The sequence below is a fragment of the Ursus arctos genome, unplaced genomic scaffold (assembly GCF_023065955.2).
Source record: "Ursus arctos isolate Adak ecotype North America unplaced genomic scaffold, UrsArc2.0 scaffold_19, whole genome shotgun sequence".
NCBI lineage: Eukaryota > Metazoa > Chordata > Mammalia > Carnivora > Ursidae > Ursus > Ursus arctos.
In genome coordinates, this window is record NW_026622863.1 from 40,776,911 (window position 1) to 40,804,887 (window position 27,977).

Here is a 27,977-nt window from a genome sequence, read left to right on the forward strand (position 1 = left end):
AACAAGATAACAGAAGGGTGCAGGAAGTGAACGAACCAAACGCGAAGTCGCTCTTTGGGGCACAGCTGAGATAAGGCCTCCGTCTGGCCCAGATCAGCTCCTGGCACTGACTTCTTCTGATGTTCAAGCAGGGAAGGATCTCGGTTCTGTTCAGAGATCCATCTGGCAGAGCCTTCGGGGGCGTTTGCCTTGTTAAAGTGGTCAGACATAGAGGGGTCAGGTCTGAAGAGTCTTGAGAGTTTACTGACCGAAATCTCTCCCTTTTTAAAGGGATTTAATCAGTTTGGGGTCTCTGCAGATCTCCTCTGGTTCTGCTCCTTATGGGTTCTGGGGTGTCAGCTGACATTGGTCCCAGGGATATCTCCTAGCTACAGGACCTTACCTGCTCGCATCATTGCTTGACACAGGCTCCTGCTTGACATGAGAGACTCCATTTTGCTCTCTACAGCCAGACATAATAAATGTTATATGTTTCCACTTACATGACGTGCTCTGAATAGGCAATTTGATAAAGAACGTAGGAAAGAAGTTACCAAGGGCTGGGGGCAGGTAGGAATGGGGAGTTATTGTTGAATTGATACAGAGTGTATATTGGAGTTTATAACGTTATGAATGTAATTAGCGCCACTGAATTGAACACTTACAATGGTTAAAATGATTAAGTATTATGGTATGTATATTTTACCACACAGACACAAAAAATAAAGAGGTGAGGGAAGGACATGAAAGGGTTGAAATTTTATCAGAAGTGACCTCTAGTTAAAGCCCTAAAGGAGGTGGAAGGTCATGTGGCCATCAGCGGGAAGGGTGTGAGGGCAGAGGGAGTAGTAAGGGCAACCGGCCTGAGGTGGGAGCGTGAGAGGGACATTCCAGACCGGGGCGGGGGTGGGGTGGGCGCCAGTGTGGTGAAGTTGAGTGAGCCAGGGGGAGAGGGGAAGGAGGGGAGGACAGAGAGGGCTCAGGCCACTATAGTTTGGTTTCTTCTGGGAAGTGGAGCTACAGGAAGGTTTTGAGCAGATGTACGCGATCCGACTTGAATTTTAACAGGATGCAGTCGAACACAACAACCCTGGGTACTGCACCGGCCAGCCAGTGGCCCGTTTGCGACCTCCAGGGAGCCTCTCAGAGAAAGCGCCTAGGGTTTCCCGGGAGGCGCTTCCCCTAGCCGCCTTCGGGGGGCAGAAGAGCCGCGCCGAACGCCCCGCGTTCCGGAGCCTCGACACGCCCAGCCCTAGGGCGCAGGTGGCCCAGGCCCCGGCAATCCTGAAGCGGAAACCTACCCCGACTTCCGCGCCTCCATCCGGTCCCTTTAAGACCCAGAGTGTCCAGGGCTAGGGATGCCCGGGGGCTGAACCGCGACTTGAGAAGGGAGGGGGGAGGCGGGGAAAACTTCCGAAAGAGAATTCCAACTTTTCCTGGGCCCGATGCCCCTCGGGCGTCCCTAAAAGGGTAGAGCTTCCTTTCCGGAAACTTCAGTCGGTCTTTTAAGTCATCTAACAAGACGCCCTTGGCGCCTCGGTCCCCCTGGACGGGAGACTCTCCCCGCCCAAAGCTCCCTTAGACTCGCCCCTCCCCGCAGGGTGTACCTAGGCGGGTCCATCGCCAGCCCGGGAGAGGGGTGTGGGCAGAGCGGGGACAGGTGCAGGGAGGGACCCGCCCCCCTCAACAGGTGAATCACCGCAGTTGAGCCTCGGTTCCCGTGAGTTACACTCTTCTCGGCTCCGCCCAGGGAAGGATAGGGCGGGACAGGATCCCCAGTCTGCAGGCGCCCTCCCGGCGGGCTGGTCACTTGGTTCCGACCCTCGGGGCCGGAGCGCACCTGGGTCGGCCCACTTCCGGGGAGGGAGGTGGAGGAGCTCCTCCCCGCCGCCCACCCCCTGGCCCAGCCCTCTGTTCTCACCCCTGTACCTGGGCCGATCCATTCCCCAGAGCGTGCGGGGGGTGGAATGGCTCGCAGAGCCACGGTGGGTCAGGCAAGTTTCTCCGCGAAAGCTGGAAACGTCCTCCTCATCCACGTTGTTTCCTCTCATTAAAGCCCTGGAACAGGGCAGGGTGGGCTTGGAATAGGGACAAGGAACGGAAGCGGGAAGGGGAGGAGCACGCACCCCTCTCAGCCTTGGTGCGCGCCGCGCCCCCTACCCTCACGGTACCAAGTAGGGGACGCGCGGGCCGGACGCGCCCAGACGGCCGCGATGGCGCCTGTGGCCCGCGGGCTGTCCTGGGGGGTGGGCCCGTACCCTGCCTTTCGGGGCTGGGGCGCGGTCATCTTCGTGTGGCTTTTTCTCAGCACCTTGTGCACAGGTACGGAGAGCGGGGCCTCTGGTGTGGTGGAACGGCGGGAGGGCACTATAGAAGGGGGATGGATGGAGTTCTTCACCGTCGAGCAGGCTGGAGAGCTGGGGAGGGGGAGAGCCGAGACTAGGATCTCCTGATTCCCAGGGTCTCGGGAAATCCCTTGGGTGCCAGAGTGAGGGGAAGTGCCCATTGGAGTCAGGGAGCGCTCCCCCGCCCTTGTTCAGAGATAGCAGGAAGTGAAACTCCCCGGACCGCGAACCCTGGAGCGATAAGGAGAATGGGACCCTTTGTGGTGTAGGGGTGAAGGACCACCCGATCACTGGGAAAGGCCGGGATGGGGACTTGGGCGCACCCCAAGATTTCTAAATCTTGGCGTAACGGGGAGTGGGCACTCGAGGGCTGGATCAGACGCTTCCTGGACTGAGAGTTCAGGAAACCGTGCCCAGGCCTCGGGTGGGTGTAGGACTAGGGACTTTCCGGCCCCGAGTCCCACCCGTGTCCCGAAGTATCTGCTTAAGGGTCTGGTAAGATGGACGTATGGACTTGGTGTGAAATCATCTTCTGCTGGCAAGCTTTCACCGGGATCTGGTGTGTGTTGGGGTGGGCGGGGTGGGGGAGGGTGGAGGAGACTTTATCTCTCCCCAAGTACTTTTGGTGTGTTCCTTTGAGATGGCTTTGGGTAGGGTGAGGTGGGACGCTGATGGAGACAATGTGGGGGCTTTACCTACTCCCTGGTTAAATAGTTCGGTGAAACAACTCCAAAATTCCGCACCCACCGCCCCCCCCCATCCACAAAGCCCCGTGAAACTTGCAACCTGTCCTAGTTGTTTTTGCAGTCGGGCCTTGAGCGTGGTGGCTTTGTGGTCATTTGTGCTTTGCTGGACAGGCCACAGAGAGAGGTCCTTTCCATGAGAGAATGGCTAAGGGAAGAGGGAGCTGGGTTTAGAGGCCACACTCTGGGAAGAGGGGTGGACGGGGTGTTCCAAGAAATCTGGCCATATGACCTTGTACTTGCCACTTTAGCCCATGGGTCTAGAAAATGGGCACGATTATCAGAGCTTACCTCTCTGGTCCCAGGGATTAAGAAACAATGTGTGCTAGGCACTCTGTAAAGCCATTACACTTGTAAATGTCAAGCGGGTGACAAGTGCTGTTGCTCTTTCCTACTGTAGTACTTCCCTGAGCTCACAGAGGCCCTGCTAACTCTCCTCTCGCCCTCAGCCCCTGCCAGCGCCATCCAAGTGACGGTGTCAGACCCCTACCACGTGGTGATCCTATTCCAGCCCGTGACCCTGCCCTGCACCTACCAATTGACCACGACCCCAACAGCACCCATTGTGATCTGGAAGTACAAGTCTTTCTGCCGGGACCGCATCGCCGATGCCTTCTCCCCGACCAGCGCTGACAACCAGCTCAATGCCCAGCTGGCAGCGGGTAACCCAGGCTACAACCCCTATGTGGAGTGCCAAGACAGCATGCGCACTGTCAGGGTCGTGGCCACCAAGCAGGGCAATGCTGTGACCCTGGGAGACTACTACCAGGGCCGGAGGATCACCATCACAGGAAGTATGTTGGGCGGGGCAGAGGGTGGGGCGGGGCTTGCTGGGGTGGTGGCGCGGGCTCCCTTGTACCCAACCTGGTGTCCCCACCTGGCAGTTCTTGAGCACCAGTGCCCGAAAGGTTCATGAGGGAGGGATCCATCCTTTCTTCCTTCCTTCCTTCCTTCCTTCCTTCCTTCCTTCCTTCCTTCCTTCCTTCCCTCCTTCCTTCCTTCCATCATCCATCCATTCATTCGTCCATCCATCCATGCTTTATTTAATAACAAAGATTTATTGAGCACCTAAGATATGCAGGTGCTATTTGAAGCTGGAAATAGAGCAGTAAACACATTCATGAAATCCCTTCCCTGCTGGTGGAAGACGAACAGCATAACACAACATAGGCTATCAAGTGCTTGGAGCATAAAACTGGGTAATGAAGAGAGGCAGGGGTTCTATAATAATACGAATGCCAGCAACAATAAGTAACATTTATGTAATAACTTGGAAAGGGCCTTCTATGTGCGAGGCTCTAATCCAGGTTTATGTGGAGTAACTCATTTAGACCACACAGTGATTGTGTGAGTAGATTCTGTTGTCATTTTAGAGAGGTCCAGAGAGGTAAAGCGACTTGCACAGGGTCACAAAGCTGGGAGCAGAGCTGAGATTCTAAGTCGGCCACTTTGGGTCTCGTCTCCAAGCTTGTAACCCCTTTACTTGCCCAGGGTGGTCAACAAAGGGCTCGCCAAGGAGGTCACTTGAGTAAACAGGCTAGATGAGAGATTTTAATGACTTGCCAGGCACCTTAAGCACACTTTCCCCTGTGGAGTCCTCAATGGCCACATTATACACTCGCAGGAGTCGTTCATTCATTCTGTTGCTTTTACCGAGCATCTCCCAAATGCCAGACGCTGTTGGTGCTGGGGATGTAAGTGGTGATCAAGACAGCCAGGTCCTTGCCCTCAAGAAGGTGACATTCTAGTGGGGTGAGGCAGGCCGTAAACAGGCAGATAAGGAGTAAGAGAATTCAGGGAGTACTAAGTGCTACAAAGGAAGCCAACTGGGACCATGTGCAGTATAGAATGACTCGGGGGTGTAAGATCTTTTGCAAATGTGATTTTAAAAGGACCAGACCCTAAAGAATTTTGAGGAAGGCGATGGGCTGCAATGGGCAAGGGATGAACACTCAAACCACTTAATACATTTAGCCTTTCACTGTCTCAGACAGGGATTAGAGTTTTAATCTTGGGCATGGGGACAGAGTGGGGAAGGGAGCGTCCCTTTGCAGACCCCAAGAGACCAGGCAGGCCATGGAGCACACTCCCGCACTCCTTCTAGAGACCATGGATGAAAGGCAGGCTTCCAGGGACCCAGCCTTTCAGTCGTGTTTGGCGGGAGGGCTGGGACCTACTTGCCCTGAATTTTCCTGAGCAGCTCAGCTCGAAGCATCCTGCTGTTCTGGTGGTGGGAGAGCTTCTTGGGGGTTCGGCCTGGACAGGCCCCTCCCCTATAACTCCGTGCCCTCTCGGGCCTGGACCAGGCATGATGGCCCAGCAGCCCGGTCGGGACACCCCAAAAAACGGAGAGTGCCCTTGAAGGCTGGCTGGAATCATGCCTCCTCTGCTGAGTTCCAGAGTGACCCTCAGGCTCTCCTGGGGGGTAGACTCCTTGTGTTCCAGAGGCCCTGCGGCTTGGGTGTTGCAGGCTGCCTTGACGTGCTCTTGTGTGTGATACAGACTGTAATTTGTAAATATCCATTGTGTGTACGTCCTCTCAGGAAACCCGGGAGCCGCGGGGGCTTCCTCCATTCCAGCTTTGAGGATGGAGAAAAGTGGACCTCCTTTTGGTGCTCCTGGGGTCACCAGCTATCCAGGTTTTAACTGAAAGTTGTCCCTAGGCAAATTATAATGGTGCGCACCCTCGGGGTCCGTCCGCCCAGGGTGGCTCCTGCTACCCCTCCATTCATCCCTGCTCCGGGTGACACAGAGCACGGGGATAGGAGCCTTCTTTCTGCCTCGTCAGGCTGCTTGGGGCTCCTGGGACCCCTGAGATGAGGGCTGCCTCTGCTCTACGTGGATAAGGAAGCAGAGGCCCAGGGGTATGGACAAGACCTGGCTTCTGTTCTCAGCGGAAGACCCACATCTTCTCCTGGCACCTGAAACAATGAGGGCAATGCCCAGCCCAAGTGATGTCAGGACCAGACACAGACCAGGAACAGGGTGTGCCTTGCAGGAAGGAGGTGGGCCCAGGCCTTAGAATTGATCAAAAGAAGCTGGAAGGCCATATTTTTTGTGGGTTTTGAAAACATTATGCAGGCCAAACAAAATACATTGTGGCGGGGATCCGGCCCCCTGGAGCCCAGATTTCAACTCCTGGCCTAGGAACTTTTGCAGTAGCTGGGGTTCCCATCCAAGCCCTCAGCATTGCGCAGGGACCTGCCCCTGAGCTCTGACTGGGGAGAGATGTGGTTGGAGTCTGATTAAGGATGTAGGTGGGAAATCGATGGGCCGACGGGGTGTTAACGGAGAATCAGGAAGATTGGGGAGCGTGTAGTTCAGCGTTGTATGAGGATTTGATGGAAGAGTACGTGTATAGGGACCCAGCACGGAGAGAGCTCGATACTCAGCGGGTAGATGCGTGACCACGGAGGGGTCGTGTCCTCCACCCCTTCGCGGCTCCTCAGAAGGTCACCTTACATGAAGGGCTTCCCCTGGTTACCCCTTGAATTTATACAACTCCCACCTCCACTCTGGTACTTTCTGTCTGCCTTCCCTGATCAGTTTTCTCCATACCCCTTATCACTCTCTGATATGTGATCTATTTACATTTTTTATTTGTCTCTCTTTCCCTGTTAGGATCTGAGCTCCGTAAGAGCTGGGATTTATGTCTGCTCTCTGTCGCAGTGCTTCTCAAACGTGTTGGTTGGGGGGCCTCTATGCTCTTTTTTTCTTTTTTCACTCTTAAATTCTTCCCAGAACCTTATTTTTATAACTAGCAAACTGGGAGAAGTTTGAAAAATATTCAAGATGATAGTAACAAACTCATTATAGGTTAACATAAATAATATGCTTTTTATGAAAAATAGCCATGTTTTCCAAAACACGGCAAAAAACCTTAATGAAAAGTATGGCCTTGCTTTAGCTTTATATTTTTGCACATCTCCTTCAAGTCGGCCTGAATAGAGGAAGCTGGATTCTCAGAGCTGCTCTGCATTCGATTTATTGTGACAGCACATGCCCTGTAGCCTCTGGAAGACTTCAGGGCACACGCATGAGCATGTCAGTGAAAAAGGCGAATAACATCTTAGTATTATTATGATAATAACTTTGACCTCAAGGATGCCCTGAAAACATCTGGGGGGAACCCCAGGCTCCATAGATCAGGCTTCGGGAGCCGTCGTTCTCCAGTATACCAGGTGCCTCAGATACTGCCAGGAACATAGGGTGCATTCGGTAATTATGTGTTGAATATTGAATGAGTGTATCAGGTGCCTATTTGGTTGTTTTTTTTTTTTTTTTAAGATTTTATTTATTTATTTGACAAAGAGAAAGACAGCCAGCGAGAGAGGGAACACAAGCAGGGGGAGTGAGAGAGGAAGAAGCAGGCTCCCAGCAGAGCAGGAAGCCCCACATGGGGCTTGATCCCAGGACCCTGGGATCACGCCCTGAGCCGAAGGCAGACGCTTAACGACTGAGCCACCCAGGGGCCCCACAGGTGCCTATTTGAGTATAGCCGTGTGTCCAGAATGCTGGAATAGACGACATGATCTAAGAAAGGGGAGCATGAAGAGGGAGGGGGTTCATTTCCAGGTCCTGGCGAAGCCCCGGTGTCCAGCACTGGGGACTTGGCAGTGGCCGAGAGAGGCCAGATCCTGCTTGCGTGGAGCCCACATTCTCCTGGGCGTGGGGTCATGGAGGGTCAGTCCCTAAGCTGGCTGACAGTTCAGTAGTCAGGTGGAGGTTATGCTTGCAGGATGGAAGCAGCCGTGTTCGCATCAGGGAGCCCAGGGCCAGCCAGAGGGAGTAGCACGAGCCCTGGCACGATGGGCCCAGTGTCTTGGAGGCCAGTGTGTCTGGAGTCTGGTGAGCGAAGGAGAAGAGCAGGGTTGAGGCTGTTGTAACCAGTAGCCAATCTTGCCAAGGGCCTTACACACTGGGGTTAGACACTTGGAATGGTGTAGGAAGACATCAGCTGGAGGATTTTTCTTTTTCTTTCCTTCTTTTTTTTTTTTTTTTTTTTTTTTTTTTTTTTTTTTAGAAAGGGAGTATGAGCATGGGGAAGGGGCAGAGGGAGAGAGAGAGAGAATCTCCAGCAGACTCCCTGCTGAGCACGCAGCCTGATGTGGGGCTCGATCTCACGACCCTGAGATCACAACCTGAGCCGAAGTAAGAGTCAGATGGTTAACTGACTGAGCCACCCAGGCACCCCAGGAGCACTTTTCTGTAGATATGAGGTCTTTGAAGAAGGAAGAAGACTCCCGTTCTTTCGTTCCCTCAGCAATGGACTGGTGCCCTGCTGGGTGCCGGGTGGTGCAGACGGGGGCGCATACAGTTACTACCCTCAGCCGGCATGGAGAAGGGCAGTGGGTGCTGGGGCCAAGAGGTGGGCAGGTCAGCAGGAGCCAGGGAGCAAGAGTGGCTGGGGAGCTCTGGAAGTGCTCACCTCGGCCCCTTCCGGTCTGCCATCCTCCACGAGTCGCCCGTGGTCCCACCTGGTCCCACGTGAGTGAATGGCCGAAGGGATTTAACTAATTAGGGCTCAAGGAGCAGAGAGGAAACCGGATGTGCTGGAAGACTTTCATTACTGCCCTAATTGATGGGCTCCTTGCCCGCCTGAGCGTCCCAAGCCCTGGGCCTGACCTGGAATGTGGGGCTGACGACTCAGGAACCGGGGGTGGCCCTTGTCTCCCTCTCACAGCCACTCTTTCTGGTGCCTGGGCAGCCACCTGATTCTTGGAATGTGGCCTGTTTATCTCTGCCTCGCCACCCAGGCCTCTGGCCCCTGGGGCTACACCAGGCCGTGGGGTGCTTCATGTCGGGGGAGTTACCTTTCCTGGGAGGAGGGGTACGAGGATGGCTAGAAATCCGCAGCCCAGGCTCTAGAGTCGGCCCATCCAGCTCCACCACTGACGACACTGTGACAGGGCGGATTCTGTAATCTTGCCAGACCTCTCTTCTCCTCAACAAGACAGGAAAGGTAACAGGACCCACCTCAGAGACTTGCTGAAATACCCTGTGTTAAGTGTTTACAAGAGCCTGAACAGGAGTACACCCTTGCTGCAAATGATTGAATGTCCCCTTGGTCCCTCTGCAGTCCCGCTCTCTTGCCCCATTCCTTCCTGATGTGCTCGTGGGGAGGCTCCGGTCCTCTCCCCCATGGTGTCCTCACCCCTCTCCTGTTGCAGACGCTGACCTGACCTTTGACCAGACCGGCTGGGGGGACAGTGGTGTGTATTACTGCTCCGTGGTCTCAGCCCAGGACCTCCAGGGGAACAACGAGGCCTACGCAGAGCTCATCGTCCTGGGTGAGTGGGTTGGGCCCTGAGGGCCTGGGAAGGGTTCAGGAACAGGGATCAGGGCCCCTTCCTCAGCTACTTCTGTGTGTCTGCCCTCTGCCCTTCAGCTCACTCTCTGGACTCTGTCGCCTGCTTCGCTCTCCTCTCGTGGCACCGCCAGTCACTGGGGCTTCTCTGTGCCCTGCACCCCAGGCAGGGACTCCTCCCTCCAATATGTCAAATAAGCCAGAGCCAAACTGAGAGTGGAGAGAACTGGGGACTCTACCTCTTCCCCGTCTCTCTTTTTTTTTTTAAATCCAAATTTTCAGAGTTAATTGGCACTGAGTCCGGAGGGAAGATGGTGTGTCTCACTGAGGGGAGGCTGGACCCGCCCCCCACCCCCTGCCACATCCCCAGGGCCGCAGCTCATCCCGGGTCCCTTGCCAAAGCTCAGGAACCTCACCCTCTGCCCTGCAGGGATGGCGTTGTGTGGCTGACACAGTGAGGCCACCGCCATATGCTCAAGGGCAGGGTGGGGTATCCACTAGCAGCCCCCCCCCCCCCCGGGGTCTGGCCGCGAGGTCCCCCTGCTGTGTGCGGAAGGGCCCTGCCATTAGCCAGACGCTCTGTTCTCAGCCAACACACGGAGTCTTGGGAGGCGCGTGCTCTAAGTGTGGCGCTGCGGGGCTGTACGTTGCCATCATCACACGCATGATGCAAGGAAACGCCTGTGTGAACGAGCACACATGACAGGGGCTGTGCTCCAGGGTGTTCTGATCACGACAGAGCTCACGTGTGGGTGACAGAAACACATGCAGCAGGGACCTGGAGAGCTCCGTGTGTCCTTGGGCCAAACGCCCAGCCGACATCAGCATTTCTCAGAACGCAGCGTCAGGACCTGCGTAACACTGTAAAAAACTCTTGAGGATCTCCAAGAGTTTGTGTATAAGTTTTTGTGGGTGATGTTTATAGTTGCTTAACGTCACAGATTGAGAGCTGGAAACTTTTAAAGCACAAGGCCCGTGAGCACACAGTCCACTATCATCAGAGCGATGAGGTCACCACTCCTCTCGGAGCCTCTGGAACACCAGTGGGAGAAGCAGCGCGAAAAAGGCAAATGAGACTTGGTGTTACTCTGGAGACCGTCCTGGCCTCACAGGCAGGACCACGCTTTGGGAGCGAGCCCCCGCTTTGCATGCTAGAACCTACTCGTTGGGGCAGGTGGTGCAGAGCGTGTGAGCTCTGCTGGCGGGAGCTTTGTGGAGGGAGAGCCGGGGGCGTGTGGGTGCCCCCGTGCTACGATGCTCGTGGGGCGCAGAGAACCGGCAGCACTTAAGGGAAGGCACTGGCTGGGCCGTGGAATTTGTACAGGGGACAGTATGTGTGAAATGAGCTGGAACTCAGGGCCATACTATGACTTTCATGGGCCCTAGGGCACTGTGCCTACCCTGCCTGATGAAACAGGACTATCCCTCTCACAGGAGATGGAACCCTTTGGGGTGATAGGACCCATGTATGTGGAGAAGATGGGGTGCCCACACTTGAGGCTGAAACTTCAGAACCCACGGGATGTATTCTGGAACGCTTTGGGGCCACAGAATTCCCCGTGGCATGAGAGAGTGGATGAATTATGGGGTGGAAGCCTTCTGGAAAACAGCACTCACATGGTCTGGGCCGGCGGCGGCACGGGGGCAGGAGGGGCAGGAGCCATGTGCTAGGACCCTCCTAGGCCACCAACCCCTCTGCTTCAGGACATACCTTCACCCTGAAGAGCCTGGAGCGTGGCTTCAGGGTGGGGGCGGGCTGGGCTGGCCCTTGCCAGCATAATCTGTCTCTCTTTTGTCCCTCCAGGCAGGACCTCGGGGGTGGCAGAGCTCTTACCTGGTTTTCAGGCGGGGCCCATGGAAGGTACGGGGTGGAGCCCCCCCCATCCTAAACACCGCTCGCTGTGGACCCCCACTAACCCCACCTGACTCCACCTCCGTGGCCTCTAGTGACCTGGCTCTGGGATTTGGGGTGGGCGGGCTGGCTGAGGAGGGGCCTGGGGTGTAGGCAGGGGGCTCCTGTTGACTGGCGCCTGCGGTGCTCTTCTAGAAGGTGGGCTCTGGGCAGCTGGCTCTCTGTCGCTCCTCTGCGGCTACGTCCCGTTCTTGCTCCAGCCAGGTCACCTCTGGTTTTCTGCCTTGCCGGAGGAGCCCAGTGCAAGTTCCTAAATTCAGGGCCGGCCTGGGTAGAGGGTGGGCGTCCGTCTGCTGCTGTGGCCCCTGCATCTGGCTGGAGAATCCAGCAGGGGTCGCAGCTTCCCTGGCAAGCTTCACGAATCGCCTCACCCTCCCCCTGATTCTGCATCGCCCCACTGTGCCTGTGTCCCTGTGTCCCTCTTCCCTCCCAGGCCTCCTGCTCACGGCCAGTTCTCTCTCTGCAGACTGGCTGTTTGTGGTCGTGGTCTGCTTGGCTGTCTTCCTCGTCTTCCTCCTCCTGGGGATCTGCTGGTGTCAGTGCTGCCCCCACACCTGCTGCTGTTACGTCAGGTGCCCCTGCTGCCCGGACAAGTGCTGCTGCCCAGAGGCCCGTAAGTGCCCCTCACGTGCCCACCCCTGCAGGCCTCCCTCCTGGGTTCCGGGGCCGGAGGCAGCCAGGTGCTGGCTTCCCAGGACAGCGCCACTGGTCTGGAGGGTGTGAGGTGAGCAGTGGGCCAAGGGGGATCTTCTGTTCTAGATGATCATTTACATGTACTCCAGCTTTGCATCATTTTGAACTTTCACTTATTTTGAGTTGTTTGTTTTGAAAGCATCATTTATGCACATGACAAAAAAATGTCAAATAGTACAAAACGTCATTCACTGGGAAGTACAGCTCCCCCCCTTTTTTTTCTTTTTCAAAGATTTTATTGATTTGAGAAAGAAAACACGAGTGGGGGTGGGGGGTGGGCAGAGCGGGAGGGAGAAGCAGACTCCCTGCTGAGCAGGAAACCTGACACCGACCTGAGCCACCCAGGCACCCCAATAAAGCTCCCTTTAAAAATAAAATCTGAAATGAAAAAGGTAAGAAACCAAACGAAGGTTTACAGCACTAATATAATTTATACAATTTTAAAAACCCACACCCACACGAGGACTCGGGTTTACACAGATACTATGTGTAAGGACCATCTCTAGCACATCAGAGTAGGTACCTGGGAGGCTGGGGGTAGAAGTGGGACCAGAGATGAAGAGGGAAAGAGCAACAAAACAGAGAAGGGGGAAGCAAAGGAGAAGGCGGGCCTCCCTTTTGCCACCATCCCCATTTCCCCTCCTTGGGGATGGCCACACCTCTGCTCAGTCCAAGAGGCTTTCACCATGAAATTGCAGGAGGTCGTCATAGGCTCAGGCAGGTGGAGGTTGGAGGCCTGGCTGGTTGTGTTACCTTCTCAGAAGCCTAAGGAGCAGCTTCCCCTTACGTGGCCCGCACTTAGTGCAGGGCCCAGCCTACATAAATGCCCCTCACCCACTAGCTGTTGGGAATGACCGAGGGCCAGGAAGCACATTGGAGCCGTGCCACAGCCAGTGTGTGACCTCAGACAAGCTCTCTGAGACAGTTTCCTTCTTTATAAGGTTCCCACAAGGTGTTGTGAGCTAAGGGAAGACTGTGGTGTAAGCACCCAGCACAGGGCTGCCGGTCGATCCATACTGGCTAATTTCCTGATCACTGAACTCACCAGTGGACAACCTGGTCCCTGAGTATGGCTGGCGTGAGAAAAATCCACTGCTCTCTGGAGGCGGATGCCGGCCATTGTGTCTCTTGTCCTTTCCGGTTAAGGGCTTCAGCCTCAGGCAGTGGGGGTTAGTCCCAGTCACAGGTGAGGAGGGACCCCCAGGGGGCTGCCACCACTGATTTGCAGTTACCCCACTGATGAAGGCTGGGGCCGGGATGGCCAGTGTCTGTCCCAAGGCCATGCTCCTTCCCTCCCGAGACTCTGATACCTCAAACAGAGGACCCATTAACTCCCTGCCAGAGGCCCTGTTACTTTTGCTGGGGCCACGCCCCTGCTGAGGCGGCTGGGACCAGCAACTCCCACAGCTAGTTAGAAAATGACAGCTCCCCCAAGCCACAGAGGGGCCTCTGAGCTGCTGAGCTTTTGGCTTCCAAACTGAATCAGAGGAGGGAGCTTCCTGAGCCTGCCGTTTCCCTCTCACAATCCCAGGGAGGAAGCAACTTGCTCAGTGGGACCCAGTGACTTTGACACAAGAGCAGCCACCTGAACCCTGCCTCTTGCCTGGGGAGGAAGGCAGCAAGGAGGATTTGCCCTTGAGCTGTCAAGCCCGGCTCCAGGCGGGGGCGGGCTGGGAGTGGGTGTGGCCGTGGGGTTGGAAACACTAGAAGGACTTTGAGGAGGTACTTGGCTGCTTGGCCGGGGCAAGTGAACTCTGAGGCTCCCACGCTTTTGCCTCAGAATGATTTCCATTGCATCTGGGCCTGGAGAACCCTGCACCATGAGAGGGGAATGGGCATGGGATTTCCTACCCCCCCCCCCCCCCCGCATGATGCATTTTCTGGAATGGTGGCTCAGCTGCCAAAGGGCAATACTTGAGTCCGGCTAGAGGGTCCAGCACATGGGCTTTATCTAAAGGGGCATCTTTGCCTCCTATTGCTCTGTAAGAACTCAGGCCCAGGGTGGCCACATCTCCTGATGAGGCAGCTAGAGAGCTGGGATTTTTAGGTAAAACCTTGTCAAATGTAGGCAAACCATCATACAAACAGACATATTGGCTAGCCAGATGGGGGCCGTGGGCTGCCAGTGTGTACTCCCCTGCCCCAAAACCTGTGTGAGGAAACACAAAGGAGGTGTGGATTCAATGAAGCTGAGGGCCCGAGTCTCTGGAACTCTGCAGAAGCCAATCCATGGGAAGCCCCACAGCTCAGGGGTTGGGAAGAAGGTCCAGGCACATGTCCCTCCAGACCCTCTAACGCAGCGAAGGGCAGCATGGCTCCTGGCTGCTTTCTCATACTGTGTCCTCCCCAGTGTATGCTGCAGGCAAAGCAGCCACCTCAGGCGTCCCAAGCATCTACGCCCCCAGCACCTATGCTCATCTCTCCCCTGCCAAGACCCCGCCCCCACCAGCCATGATTCCCATGGGCCCTGTCTACAACGGGTACCCTGGAGAGTTCGACAGGAACAGCTCAGGTGAGGCCTGGGGGAGCCGGGAGCAGCTGGGGCAGGGGTAGGCTGGGCCTTTGGGCACTAAGGGGTCTGGGGCTGGAAGAAAGGGGATTGGAGGCTGGGTCTGGAGGGCTTTGCCCCAGGTGGGCGACCACTGACAGACAAATCTCCCTCAGTTGGCGGCCACAGCTCCCAGGTACCCCTGCTTCGTGACACAGACAGCAGTGTGACCTCTGGTGAGAACCAATTGTTACAAGGTTGAACACGTCTTTACGGGAAGGGGCTGGTTCAGCATCTGTTCTCCTAAACTGATCACCTCCATCTCCTGTCCTTAGAAGTCCGCAGCGGCTACAGGATTCAGGCCAGCCAGCAGGATGACTCCATGCGGGTCCTATACTACATGGAGAAAGAGCTGGCCAACTTTGACCCTTCTCGACCTGGTGCCCCCAATGGCCGTGTAGAGCGGGGTGAGTGGGAGCCTTGCAGTTTGAGGGGTTCCTGAGTGGGGAGGGAGAAGCCCCAGGTATGCTTGTTGCAAATCCTGGACATAGTACCTCCTTCCCTACCATGGCCACAGTGAGAAGTATACAACACCTTTCATGTCAATACTTAAAAGATGAGAAGTCTAGGGCCTCCCAGAAAGTGTGTGAGCCAAGTGGGTGACTCTGCTGGGCCCTGGAGTTCCGGACCTCCCAGCAGTCAGTGACACCCCCCTTCCCTACAGCCATGAGTGAAGTCACCTCCCTCCATGAGGACGACTGGCGATCCCGGCCTTCCAGAGGTCCTGCCCTTACCCCAATCCGGGATGAGGAATGGGGTCACCATTCCCCTCGGAGTCCCAGAGGGTGGGAGCAAGAGGCCCCCACAGAGCGGCCAGGGAGTGGCTGGGGGGCCGGGCGGCCCCGTGCCCGATCTGTGGATGCTCTGGATGACCTCACCCGACCGAGCTCTGCTGAATCCGGGAGGAGGTCTCCCCCAAGTAGGGGGAGGAGAGGTCAAGCCTATGGACCACCAAGAAGCCGAAGCCGAGATGACCTCTATGATCAAGATGACCCAAGGGAATTTCCACACTCCCGGGATCCCCACTACGATGACTTCAGATCTAGAGAACGCCCTCATGCTGACCCCAGGTCCCGCCACCACCGCTCCCGGGACCCTCGGGAGGATGGCTCCAGGTCTGGGGACCCCCAATATGATGGGCGGCTACTGGAAGAGGCCTTGAGGAAAAAGGGGCCAGCTGAGAGGAGGCGACCTTATAAGGAGGAAGATGAGGAGGCGGCCTACTACCCTCCAGCGCCTCCACCTTACTCTGAGACGGACTCCCAGGCCTCACGGGAGCGGAGGCTTAAGAAGGTGAGTGAACAATCCTTCCTGGCTTTAAGACCCTTCCTGGACCCTCTCCTCTTGTCGTCCCCAGTTCTCACCCTTTCTCTTTCTCCCTTGCAGAATTTGGCCCTGAGTCGGGAAAGTTTAATCGTCTGATCTCACGTTTTGTATGTACCTTTTGTACTTTTTTTTTTTTAATTTGAGGGACTTAACTGATGATCTTGCCCTCCTAAGTCTAATAAAACTTATGATCACAAGGCCTGTGTCTAGAGGGAGGTGTTTCTTTTGCTGCGCGAGGTGGGTAGCCCGGGCAGCTGCTGTGTCTGTGTGTGCGTGTGCGTGCCTGCGAGTCTGCAAAAGGCCGCGTGTCCAGCTTTCTCCCAGGACTCGCATCCCGGGCCAGGAGGAAAGCACCGGCTCTGCCTTCCTCCCCAGGCCAGAGTACGTGCCCCACGCTGACTCCGCCCGGCCCTGCGTGCGCGCCCCGGCCCCGCCCAGACGTGCGCATGCGCCCCGGCCCCCCGCCTTCGCGCACCTCCGACCGGCCGCCGGGAGCGCGCGTGCGCGCTCCTCTCCCCTTCAACCCCGTTCACCTCCCCCCAACTCCGACCTACTTTACTGTTTCCAAATCCCGCAGCCTGCCTCGTCCCCGGCGACCAGAGCCCCTCCTCCGGGTCCCCCGGCGTTCTATCCGGGCCCGTGTTCCACTCGGGCGGCCCGCCGGCGGGTGCCGGCCGGCCGTGGAGGTGGCGACGGCGACCTCGCGCCCCGCCGAGACCCGGGCCCGCGCGCGCCCGCCCGCCATCGGAGACACACAGCGCGCGCGCTCCCCGGGGGCTGCCCTCCCCCCGCGCGCGTCGGCCCCGGGCTCGCGCCGCCGCCGCCGCCGCCGCCGCCGCGCGCGCGCAGCTCAAGTAAAGGAGGAAAAAAAAGGGGGAAAAAATAGAAAGCAGCGGCGGCTGCACCAGCGATCCGCCGCCGGACTGGGCCAGGCCGGGCGGCGGACGCGCAAGCCGGCGATCCAGGGGAGAGGCGGCAGCCATCCAGGGCGGGCCGGGTTAAAAAAAAAGTCGCGGCGGCGGCGGCCGCTGCTCAGGGAAGGAGGCCCGAGGGCCGCGTGCAGCGGGCGGGGGGCGGCCGCGCTGCGTCCCGGAGCCGAGAGCCGCCGGGAGCCGGCGGGCGGGCGGGCGGAGGCGGCGGCGGCGGCTGCAGGAGCAGCGGCGGCGGCGGCGGCGGCATCTCCTCCTCACATGACCCCACTGTTTGTCCCCGTGATCAGCGCGAGCGGCTCCCGTGTCTCCTCCGTCCCCTCCTGCCGCGCGGCGTGAGCGCCGGGCTCGGGGCCCCCCCGGCCGCCCGCCCCCTCCCCTCCCTCCCCTCCCCTCCCCTCCCCCCCCCGGGCCCCGCGCCCCCCCCGCCCCCACCCCCCCCATGGACATGCTGGACCCGGGTCTGGATCCCGCTGCCTCGGCCACCGCTGCTGCAGCCGCCAGGTAAGAGTGCCCGACTGGTCCGTGCCCCCGCGCGCCCTGGCCCCGGCCCTTCGGCCTGGCGGCGGCCGGGCCGCCATGATCCCGAGCGGCCGCTGGGCCCAGCTCAAAATGGAGGCTGCGAGGGAGGGGGGACCCGCGCTGATACCCTCGGCCCCGGGTCCCGGCTGTGACCCAACTCCAGACTGGGCCGGGCGGGACGGGGGCCGTGCACCTGGGCAAAGGGGCGGGGGCGCGGGCGGCCCTGACCCCCCTCTTCTTCCCGTCCTCCCCGCAGTCACGACAAGGGACCCGAGGCAGAGGAGGGCGTCGAGCTGCAGGAAGGTGAGTGCTCGCGGGGCTTACCGGGGCCGCGGCCTGCGCCCGGGGAGGGGACTGGGGGCGCCTTGGCCGCGTGACCACTGACCATCCCCCCCACCCTCCTCCGACCGCAGGCGGGGACGGCCCTGGGGCGGAGGAGCAGACGGCGGTGGCCATCGCCAGCGTCCAGCAGGCGGCGTTTGGCGACCACAACATCCAGTACCAGTTCCGCACAGAGAATAATGGAGGACAGGTGAAGCTGCGGGCCCGGAGCCCGCGGGCAAGTGGAGGGTTGAGCCGAGGGTCGAGCGGGCGGGCTGGGAGGGGCTCAGAGCTGGTCCCGGCCGGGACCCCAGAACCGATCTCGCTGCTCTGCCGCCCCCTGCAGGTGACGTACCGCGTAGTCCAGGTGACTGATGGTCAGCTGGATGGCCAGGGCGACACGGCTGGCGCCGTCAGCGTTGTGTCTACGGCTGCCTTCGCAGGGGGGCAGCAGGCTGTGACCCAGGTGGGCGTGGATGGGGCAGCCCAGCGTCCTGGCCCCACTGCTGCCTCTGTGCCCCCAGGTCCCGCAGCGCCCTTCCCGCTGGTAGGTGCCCACAACGCCTGGGGGATGGCGAGAGGAACTGACGCTGTTCTAGGGAATCCCCAGGGGGTGGGGCAAGTGGGACACTGATGCTGCCTTTAGACCCTCAGGCGGTGTGTGTCAGATCCCTGTTCTGCGAGGTGAAACGTGGGTCAGGGGCTTTGAAATACCATTTTTTCTTTCTGTAAAATGGGGATGATAGTAACAGGAAAGTCTTTTAGAGGTAAAAGGGGATCAGCTCATCAAATGATTGCTAGGCATCTGCCGAGTTCGGGGGCTAGGAGACAGGGCAGAGTGGCACACAGAGAGGGGTTTCCTGCCCTCCAGAGGATGCGGTGAACGTCAGACACGACATGAAGGGGATGGGTTGGTGAACAAAGATGGCTAAGGGTGGCCTCTGTGTCCTCCTACTCCCCAGGCCGTAATCCAAAATCCCTTCAGCAATGGCGGCAGCCCGGCAGCTGAGGCTGTCAGTGGGGAGGCACGGTTTGCCTATTTCCCAGCATCCAGTGTGGGAGATACCACAGCTGTGTCCGTACAGACCACAGACCAGAGCTTGCAGGCCGGAGGTAAAGGGAGGAAGGGGCCAGGGCGGAAGGCAGGGGAGGCAGCAGGCCTAGCAGGGAGGGAAGCCCCCCCCAACTGGTTCTAACTGCACCACCCCTCCCAGTTCTTGCACTAACCCCCGCTTTCACTGCAGGTCAGTTCTATGTCATGATGACGCCACAAGACGTGCTTCAGACAGGAACACAGAGGACAATTGCACCCCGGACACACCCCTACTCCCCGTAGGTGCAGGAGACCTGGTCCCAGGAGCCGGGGCCACTGGAAGGGGCTGGTGTGAGGGGTCACAGCAAGGGAAGGTTTTCTGGAATGGGAGCCAGACAGTTGAGCACACAGCAAGCAGTCAGTGTATTTTTTGGTCTGTTCTTGCTTCTTGAGTGTAAGTAAGAGAATTAGCATTTTTTCTCTTTTTGCATAAGAGTTTATTTTGCAGCGGTAATTTAAAGTCTGACTCCTTAATAGATGTTTAGGCAGATGGGACCTGAGAGAACACGTGCCCATCTTTTTCCTCTTCTAGGAAGATTGACGGAACCAGAACACCACGGGATGAAAGAAGGAGGGCCCAGCACAATGAAGGTAAGGTCCGGGTGGAGTTTCTGGGCCCCATGGGCACCGCTAGGCCTGGTGCTTGGTGTCACGATCACTAGCACGCCATGAGCGCATAAGAGGTGTTTGTTGAATGCCAGAAAAGTAGAAACAGGTAGAAGTTCGTCATCAGGAGCAGATAGGCAGGAGGTTGAACTGGAAAGTGTTTTGTCATGCTGGCTAGTGATCTTGAATTCACGGTCCACAACTGAAGTGGCAAATTTGATGTTCACGTGTGGATTTCCTGCCTCTCTTGAAAAATCGGTTTGATTTGGTTTTCCCATGTGGCAACTATTGTGCTCTTGTCCCTCATTCCCCCCGTCCCCGCCCACCTGACTTCCGGAAGCTGTGCCTCTGGCTGCCCAAGGCCAGAGCATCATGCCCTTCCGTTACACACCAGATCCCACCCTATGGTCATCTTGGCCGTTAGCGCTGTCTCCCTTAGTCCTCCACCACCTCCCTGTGCGTCCAGTCTGTGGCCACTGCAGCGGACATGGTAGCATGCAAGTGCGGGGGAGCATTTACACCTAGACCGTCCTCTTGCAGCAAATGTTTCCTAAAGGCGGATTCTAGGCTGGGCAGTGTGCACCCTGGGCCTGTTCTGGAGCCTGGTCTGCGGTGTTAAGGTGGCTGAAAAGGAGTTCAGGCTGGTGTCTTCCCCAGAGAGCTGGCCTTTGGGAGAGCCTGTCAGGCAGAGGGGAGCACAGGCTGGAGGGAAGGCAGGATGGGGTGAGGTTGCTTCGGTGAGTGCTGATGTGGTCAAAGCGGAGGTTCCAGGCAGAGTGCTTGGGGAGGGGGGGGACCAGGGAGGACTAAGGAAGGCGCTGAATGTCAGGGTGAGGCCCTGAGAGTTCTGCAGGTGTTCAGCTGGGTTTGGGCCTTTGCAGCTGTGACCCGAGCAGCTCACTGGGCTCGGCCTTTAGTATATCTGTACCCCATATCTGCCTGGCTTTTACATCCTCTGGTCCAGGGGATGATACAACGGACACGATCTTGGCTCTCGCAGTGTTCCTTCTGGTGAGAGAGACAAATTACACAGTGTGACGTGAGGTCACGTAGGTTACAAGGACGAGATAAAGCTGCGTGAGAAGCTGGGGAGTCATGGCGGCAGTGTGCTCCACAGGCCTCTCTGAGAGGTGACACTGGAGCAGAGGCCTGAACGGGCCAGCCAAGGCCCTGAGGGAGAGTGCCAGGCAGAGGGCTGAGCAAGTGCAAACACCCAGGCCAGAGCCAGAACCAACTTGCTGTGTTTGGGGAAGAGCAGAATTCAGAGAAGGAAAGAGGAAGTTGGTGGCGCTGCGGGAGGGCTGGCCAGGTCATGCGGGGCCTTGTAAGAACAGCATCCCTACTCCAGGGTTTTTTTCTAGTTGGAGGGGAAGCCAGCAGCGGGGTCTGTGTACGGAGGTGATGGGACAGCAGAGGCTGGGAACATCAGAGGAGACTGTGGATATTGTCCTGAGACAGGACAGGGCATGAAGTAGGGGAGTGCATGGGGGAGAAGATTCCAAGGCTGGAGAATCAGGGTTTCGTGATGGCGTCAGGTTCATTTGAAGGGAACGGGAGAGTCTGAGCTTGGTTTTGGGGTGTGGTATGTTTGAGGGGCCTCTAGTGGGCAACCCAGTCAGTCCCAGCCCTGCTGCTTACTGGCTCTATGACATCAGGTTGCTTCTTGGTCTCTGCGCCTGTGTAGTCGTGTGTGAAATGGTGTTAGCTCGACTACCCCCGATGCTCACGGCGAGTTCAGCCGGTGCAGACACACGAGCCCCCAGCAGTGCGGTGCGCCACCTGGTAAGGCCGCAGCCAGTGACTCGGGGATACCATCCAGCCACCCTCTACCCTGCTCTTTATTCTCCGCCTCTCACCTGCAAAGTCTTGAATCGTTCTCATCCTGCAGAAGGCAGTCAGCAGTCTTTCTCATAACCTTGTCCTTAGGCTCCAGCTGCATCCTGCCTTCCGTCTCCCAACCTGCACAGTCTTTGACCCACCCTCTGCCCATCCTCCCTGTACCCTTGGCAGTCTGGCTCATTTCTCTACCAAAAGAGGTCCGTCTGAGGTCACCTGTGACGACCTCATTGCCAAATCCACTGGCTTCCTTTCCTGTCTGTGCTCCAAGCATCTGACCCTGCCTATTCCCCTTTCGGGAATGTTCCTTTCTGTTCTATGCGCTCTGATTTTCCTGCACTTTGCTTTTCCTTCCCAGCCTGCTCCTCAGAGCAGAGCTTCCCAGTAGCTCCGGGAAACTTTTTAACAGTCATGATCTCCGGGGCTGTCCTCTCAAGGTTCAGAACGAGTAGGTCGGAAGGAGGCCCAGGTGCCTGTATTTCAACAAGTTACCCAGTGATTCTTCCCACTGGGCAAGGCTGGCAACTACTTTGACTTGCAGTGTCCCTTAAGGTCTGGCCTGTCTTCCGTTGGCCTCAGGAGAGTTGAAGCCTTTGGCCCAGAGATGGTCAGTATCTCCCAAACCCTGTCCCCGATTGTAGGTATTCATTATTGCTCCAGAAAAGAGTGTGTTTCAGACAAGGTGAGAACTGCTCCTCAGTGTCCTCCCAGGGCTGCCCCTCGCCCCGGCCCCTGGCTGGTCTATTCCGTTCTTCTGTCTTGAACTCCAGAGCTATCGTTTGAACTGTCCATTCAAAATCTTCATTTCCCGATATCCTTGAGACACCCCATACTCAACTTGTCCAAAACAAGCTCCCTGCCCCCCTGCAAAGGGTCCAATGCAACATTTCTTTTCCCAGAGGGCAAAAGGCACCCCTGTTAGAATTACCCAAGCCAGAACAGAAAGCCAGGGCCACCCTCAACTCTGCCCCGTCTCCTTCCCTCACGTCCTCGAATCCCGAGATTCTGTGTTGAAGTAGACCTCAAATCAGCTTCTCTCTGTCCTTTCCCCTCTTTCCCACCGTTTCTTGGGACTCGGGAGCCCATCTCCAGGCCCCACGGGGAATTGGTGCCGTGGGGCCTGCCCTTTGCAGCCGGGTCAGAATTTGGGCCCACTGTTGCTGGGAACCTCTGAGGAGCCAGAAATCCAGATCTTTATGTGAAATCTGGTTTTTAAGTGCCGGGTGGGATTGCTTTTTCTATTACGTTAGTTTCTACTCTTAATGTTGCTAATTCATTCCATCGACTTACTTTGGGTTTAATTAGCTTGGGGATTTGTCCTAGTCTTTCAAGATGATTTAAACCTTTCTTTTTCCCAACACAAGCCTTTCTAGTTGCAGAGGTCACTCCGGTGCTCTTCGGCTGCATCCCATTTGCCTATATGTATTTTCATTATCATTCGGGTTAAAGTACGTTCCAGTTTTCCTAATGATTTCTTCTTTGACCCATGGGTTATTTAAAAGTACGTTGCTTATTTTCCAAACTTTTGTGGGTTTTCTGGATATTGTTTTGTTACTGATTTTTAATTTAGTTCTGTTTTGATCAGAAACATACTCTTATTATATAATTTCAAGTTCTTCGAAATTTGTTGAGACTTATTTTATGGCCCTGAATATGGTCTGTCTTGTGAAAGTTCCCACGTGCGGTTGGAGAGAATGTGTGTCTCTGCGGTGGTGGTGGAGTGTTCCCTTGGGGTCGTGGAGCTCAAGTTGGTTGACACTCTTCAGGTTTTCTATCCTGAATTGTTTGTCTATTTGTTCTGTCAGTTACTGAGAGAGGAATGTTAACATCTCCAAGCGGGTCTGTGAGTTTGTCCGTTTCTCCCTTCAGTCCTGGTAGATTTTGCTTCTTGGATTGTTTTCAGCGTCCTATGGGTGTAACTGAAGCACGTGTATGGAGTAGACGTGGCCTTGGTCTTGACTGGTCATCCTCCCTTTCAAATGTTCCAGGATGGTCTCCCCGAGCCACAGGCCTGACCACCTCACCACCTGCTTGATGAAAGGGCGTGGGCCCATCAACAGGGCATTCGAGGCCTCACAACCTGGCCTTCCCCAACCCCCGCCCCACCCCCATTGGCCCCCCAAAATATTTCCATGTCCCCATTTCTGCATTTTCCACAGCTGACTGATGCCCCTCCCCTTAGAAACCAGCCCAAGTCTTCCTCTGAAGGCCCACCACACCCCAGCACCATGCAGAAATCATTGGCTCACCCTGTTATTCCACAGGCACTTGGTACAATCTTCAATCATAACACATCTAAGGTGTCAGTATCCCCCATCCACAGACATCGCACAGAGGTGCCGTGAGCACCAGCAGGGCAGAGACCGAGTCCACCGCAGATGGGGCTTGTAAGGTGCCCTGCACACAGTAGGGCAGGCAGTAAGGTTTTTTGTTTTCTGGGTTTTTTAAATTTTATTTATTTGAGAGAGAGCGTGTACACGAGCAGGGGGAGGGGCAGGGGGAGAGAATCTCAAGCAGACTCTCTGCTGAATGCAGAGCCCGCCCGACTTGGGGCTCAAGCTGAGATCGTGACCCGAGCCGAAACCAAGAGTTGGATGCTGAACCGACGGAGCCACCCAGGCGCTCCCGGGCGGGCAGTAAGTTGAAAGCAAATGAAAACTGGAAAAGATGGGCCTGGCCCTCCATGCCTGCCCTCTGGTGGCCGGAGGGGAGGAGTCCGAGGGATATCTGGCTGGAGAATGCCAGACTGTGTGAGAGGAGAGCAGGAAGCGGAGAAGCCATGTGCTGTTGGGTTCCTCTGCTGAAACCTTGGGAATAGAGTGCACCGTTGGGGGATGTGGTAGGCGGTGCTGCCAGGCCTGGGCTAGACTCCTGGATCCATCGCGGTTTTTAGTCACAGAGTTCCCGGGCGGTAGGACGGGGCCATCCTCGGTGCGGGGGTGCAGCTCTCCCCAGCAGTAATGGGACCCGGGTACTGCGCACTCCCCCCAGGGCGTTGGGTGGGTAGCGTGCAGTCCTAGAGAGCAGGGGAGGAAGAGGGACCAGGGAGGAGAGTCCCTGGAAGAGGCTGTCCTATCCCAGGCCAGAGCAGGGGGCACCTGGACATGGGGAAGGACTGGTTGGCAATGAGCAGACAGAGCCAAGTGCCAGGAGCCAGCAGTGGGATTTGCCGATTAGTGGCCGGGCGTGTTTGTGAGAACGGCGGGGTCATGGGAAGGTACCAGCCTCAGGCCATGAGGAGTGAGGGGTGTGATTGTGGCCCACCCTCCATTTTCACTCTCACCCAGACCCCTTCTGGCAGCCCCCACCAGCACTGCCCAGCCCGGAGAAAATACTCCTTTGCCCCACTTTCCAAATCCCACGTATAGGCTTCGTATCCTCCACAAACGCCGCCTACATCTGTCCGTGAGCTGTCCTGGCAGGAGGGATGAGGGCGTGATGGTTGGGGAAGGTGACTGGGCTTTCTTGTGTGTGTCCACACTGGTGCCTAGTACTGTGCTTGGAAGGTAAGGAAGATTCTGGCACAGCTTTGCTTCCGTAGGCCCTGAGCCCTGCTCTTAGGTGCCAATGCAGGCAGACCCCAAGCGGCTGTCATCAGGCCATGACATGAGCCCGATGAGAAGCCAGAGGGAAGGCACATGCCCCGTCTGAATGGGGTAGCCGCCCCTCCAGTCGGCTGACAGAGTTTGGGTGAGATTGCTGCGCGTTGTGGAATAAAATCACAAATCTGGATTTTTCAAGCGTAGCCTTCCATTAGTCTGCCGGCCCTGGCTTTCAAGGCAGGGTTCACATTGCTCTCAGGTGACCCAGTGCCTGGTGGGGGGGCCATGCCCCTGAGAGCCACTAGGGCCAGCCTGGGCAGCTTGGGACTCGCTACCCGGGCTCTGGAGAAGGATTTTAACTGGGGGTGACACGTGGTCAGACTGATTTTAAAGATGGAGAAAAAACAAACTTGTGCAGCCCAAAGCTCGGGGGAGGCCTGCGGACCTCCAGAAAATCAAAGGCACGGCTGCTGTGGAGGACCAGACAGGGGCCCCGGGGTCTTCCGGCTGTGAAGGGCTCTGGCCCATTCTTGCCTCCCGAGAACACAGGCCACAACTCCCCATTTTTCAGAAGATGCCAGTTATTACGTGAAATTTCCTAATTTAAAAAACGTTGGCTCAGATGTTAAAAATATGCCGGGCAGGTAAACCAAATGAACCCGCCGTCCCCAGCTGTTGGTTCTGCCCTAAAGGTGTGCGCGCGCCTCACTGAGGCCGAGACCTTGTTCCTCTTGAGAAGCAGCGTGAAGCGGGCACGGAGGCCGGCCGCCTGCATCTGGGCCCTGCCCCGGCCGGCACCACGCACGGCGGGAGGGCGCCGGGCGTGCAGGAAGTTCTCGGAGCGCGGCGGTCCACGCTGCTCTTACTCTTGCAGTGGAGCGGAGGCGGAGGGACAAGATCAACAACTGGATCGTCCAACTCTCAAAAATCATTCCAGATTGTAACGCAGACAACAGCAAGACGGGAGCGGTGAGTGCCCCCGCACCCGACCCCTCCGAGAAAGGCCGCCTGGCCTGGGCCCCGGGCGCGGGCGCGGTCCGGGCAGCGCTCACTGGCGCTCTTGTCTCCCCCCACCCCCAAGAGTAAAGGAGGGATCCTGTCCAAGGCCTGCGACTACATCCGGGAGCTGCGCCAGACCAACCAGCGAATGCAGGAGACCTTCAAGGAGGCCGAGCGCCTGCAGATGGACAACGAGCTCCTGAGGCAGCAGGTGAGGGGCGGGGCGGGGCTAGGGGGAGCCAGCCCGGGAGCGGGGAGCCAGCCCCTGGCTCCCCGTCCCGTCTGTCATGTGTGCCAGATTGAGGAGCTGAAGAACGAGAACGCCGTGCTTCGCGCCCAGCTGCAGCAGCACAACTTGGAGATGGTGGGCGAGAGCGCGCGGCAGTGACGCCCGCCCCAGCGCGCAGCGGGGGCTCCTCCGGCCGCTGCTGCCCCTTCCCCAGCCCTTAGCACAGAGAGGGACAGACGCCCCTCCCCCAGCTGCGTTTTTTTATAGTAGATTTTTAACAAAACGGGGAGAAATAATGCATTTCTGTGGATAAGCGCCCACCGCTCTCCTCAACTTGGGAAATGATACCCTCCCTCCCCCTTCTGTCTGTCTCCCTTCTCCCGGCCCCCACTAAGCCCCAGCACTTCTAGTGGTCTCGCCTGGAGGCAAGAGGGAGGAGGACAGAGGCCCTGCCACATCCCACTGCCTCCTTGGTCTCTAGAGGTACTGAGACAGGGTGCTTTCGGGAAGGAGGGGAGGCTTTAGGGGGGCCATCCCCGGGGCCTGGACCTAAGCAGGGAGGCCATGTCCCACCCCACCTCTTGTTTCTGGATCCCTGCTCCCCTTTGAGTGTGTGTGTGTGTTTTAATTTTCTTTATGGAAAAGTGGACGAAAAAAATAGAGAGAGAGAGAGGTATTTAACTGCAATAAACTGGCCCCATGTGGCCCCGCCTTGTCTGTCTGTGTCTCTGTCCATCTCGGGTATGCGGAGGGGGCCCGGCGTCCGTGCGGAGCTCCACAGGGGCAGCGCCTCGGCTGCCATGTACACGGCTGTGTGCCAGTCCCTGGCATCCTGTACCTCTTGGTCCCCAGTCTGGGGGGCGGTCGGGTGAAGATGAAGGACTGTCCCCTTTGAGGCTCCAGGTGTACATAGGTGGTGTGAGGGCGTGGGGAGCTGGGGTCAAGGACATGTCCCATGTTTTTGGAGGAGAGGCTGGGGTCTCTCCTGTCATCTGTTGCTAAAAACAGCACTGGCTCCTGACCCTGCCCTGAAGGGGTGAAGCCCTCCCCTCTGCACCAGCCAATGGTGGAGCCTGGCCTTGAGCCCCCCACCCCCAGGAAGGGCAGATGGCCAGGAAGCCAGGGTTGGCCCGTCTGCCTGTCGCCTCACACCGTGGCTCTGGCGCCTGCCCTGTGACCCCTGCCCTGGCTGGTGACGAAACCTGGCCTGAGCTGCGATGCCGTGATGCCTGGCGAGGCTGGGGGACGCTGCTGCATCTCCCAGGGGGAGAGCGAGGGGCCTGCAGCTGGCCAGCCTGCTCACCTGGCCGAGCTCTCTGCCTGGTCCCATCCCAAATGCTCCCAACTGTCCTGCCCTCTGATGGCCCGACTCCCTTTCCCCCTCTGTCTGAGGCCATCTTTGAGCAAAGGTGTGTGCCGCAGGCAGTGGCCTGCACTTCCCAGACTCCACACCCCCCATTTTCGTGGTTTCCAGTGGGCCTTGGCAGCAGTCCAGGGCGGGGAAGAGAGTTCATTCCTTGGCTGCATGGTCCACAGGCTCTCAGGCTGGCGCTGACCCTGCCTGGGTGGTCCCCGAGTGGGTCAGGGAGGCAGCATGGCCAGAGGCCTATCTGTGAACTCGGGGTGTGTGGTTCCCTGGGCCACGTGCACCCAAAGCCGGTTCAGAAGCGGTGGGAGGGAGGTTGCCACAGTCAGGCACCCTGCTTCAGCTCTCCATCCAGTGACCTGCTGGAAAACCGGCTCTCAAGAAAAAAGGCCCAGGTTTGTAGAGTCAGCGATGTCTGCGGTTTAAATACTCCCACTGCTGCTGGATTCCAGGTGCCGGTGCGGGCCCTGGTCTAGCATGCTCCCTTGTGCTTGCGGGGAGACAGGAAAGCCAAATGGTGAGCGCACAGGCCCCAGAGTCAGGTTGCTCAGGAGGGAACCCTAGCTCTTGCCTCCGACTGGGTGAGCTTGGGCATGCCCCCATCTCTGCCTTTACTTCTCCTAGAAAGTGGAGAAAACCAGTCTTGGGGTGAGCGCGGCGCTAAGAGGGAGCAGGGTCTGG

General features: G+C 57.5%; 2 protein-coding genes across 8 annotated transcripts; both read left to right on the plus strand.

Annotated features, from left to right (window-relative positions):
- The first annotated feature begins 1,889 nt into the window (after positions 1-1,889).
- Positions 1,890-16,050, plus strand: LSR (lipolysis stimulated lipoprotein receptor). 4 transcript variants are annotated; one of them, XM_026484444.4, is made up of 10 exons: positions 1,891-2,301; positions 3,517-3,861; positions 9,238-9,357; positions 11,179-11,235; positions 11,753-11,899; positions 14,330-14,491; positions 14,644-14,703; positions 14,803-14,934; positions 15,192-15,820; positions 15,914-16,050. In XM_026484444.4, exons 1-10 carry the CDS (start codon positions 2,193-2,195, stop codon positions 15,947-15,949), a joined length of 1,797 nt encoding a protein of 598 aa, XP_026340229.2. In that variant the 5' UTR covers positions 1,891-2,192; the 3' UTR covers positions 15,950-16,050. The 4 variants fall into 4 exon arrangements, with proteins under 4 accessions (XP_044234833.1, XP_026340229.2, XP_044234834.1 ...); XM_044378898.3 differs by having other exon boundaries at positions 1,890-2,301; positions 15,192-16,050; XM_044378901.3 differs by lacking the exon at positions 11,179-11,235 and having other exon boundaries at positions 1,892-2,301.
- Positions 16,051-17,204: 1,154 nt separating this feature from the next.
- On the plus strand, positions 17,205-26,647 carry USF2 (upstream transcription factor 2, c-fos interacting). Of its 4 annotated transcripts, XM_057314344.1 has the most exons (11): positions 17,205-17,286; positions 17,561-17,607; positions 17,718-17,836; positions 17,972-18,172; positions 18,588-18,738; positions 18,870-18,957; positions 19,251-19,309; positions 23,696-23,796; positions 25,577-25,671; positions 25,784-25,912; positions 26,000-26,104. In XM_057314344.1, exons 1-10 carry the CDS (start codon positions 17,225-17,227, stop codon positions 25,902-25,904), a joined length of 1,044 nt encoding a protein of 347 aa, XP_057170327.1. In that variant the 5' UTR covers positions 17,205-17,224; the 3' UTR covers positions 25,905-25,912; positions 26,000-26,104. The 4 variants fall into 4 exon arrangements, with proteins under 4 accessions (XP_057170327.1, XP_057170326.1, XP_026340252.1 ...); XM_057314343.1 differs by having other exon boundaries at positions 25,784-26,647; XM_026484467.3 differs by lacking the exon at positions 23,696-23,796 and having other exon boundaries at positions 26,000-26,647.
- Positions 26,648-27,977: the final 1,330 nt, after the last annotated feature.

Excerpts from the sequence above, each read along its gene's own strand:
- LSR (XM_044378898.3), top strand. The coding sequence starts at position 2,193 with ATGGCGCCTGTGGCCCGCGGGCTGTCCTGGGGGGTGGGCCCGTACCCT. Across the intron at positions 9,358-11,178 it reads CGCAGAGCTCATCGTCCTGG|GCAGGACCTCGGGGGTGGCA; the intron begins GTGAGTGGGTTG and ends TTGTCCCTCCAG. Across the intron at positions 14,492-14,643 it reads GTTCGACAGGAACAGCTCAG|TTGGCGGCCACAGCTCCCAG; the intron begins GTGAGGCCTGGG and ends AATCTCCCTCAG.
- USF2 (XM_057314342.1), top strand. The coding sequence starts at position 17,225 with ATGGACATGCTGGACCCGGGTCTGGATCCCGCTGCCTCGGCCACCGCT. Across the intron at positions 17,608-17,717 it reads GGGCGTCGAGCTGCAGGAAG|GCGGGGACGGCCCTGGGGCG; the intron begins GTGAGTGCTCGC and ends CTCCGACCGCAG. Across the intron at positions 18,739-18,869 it reads CCAGAGCTTGCAGGCCGGAG|GTCAGTTCTATGTCATGATG; the intron begins GTAAAGGGAGGA and ends CTTTCACTGCAG.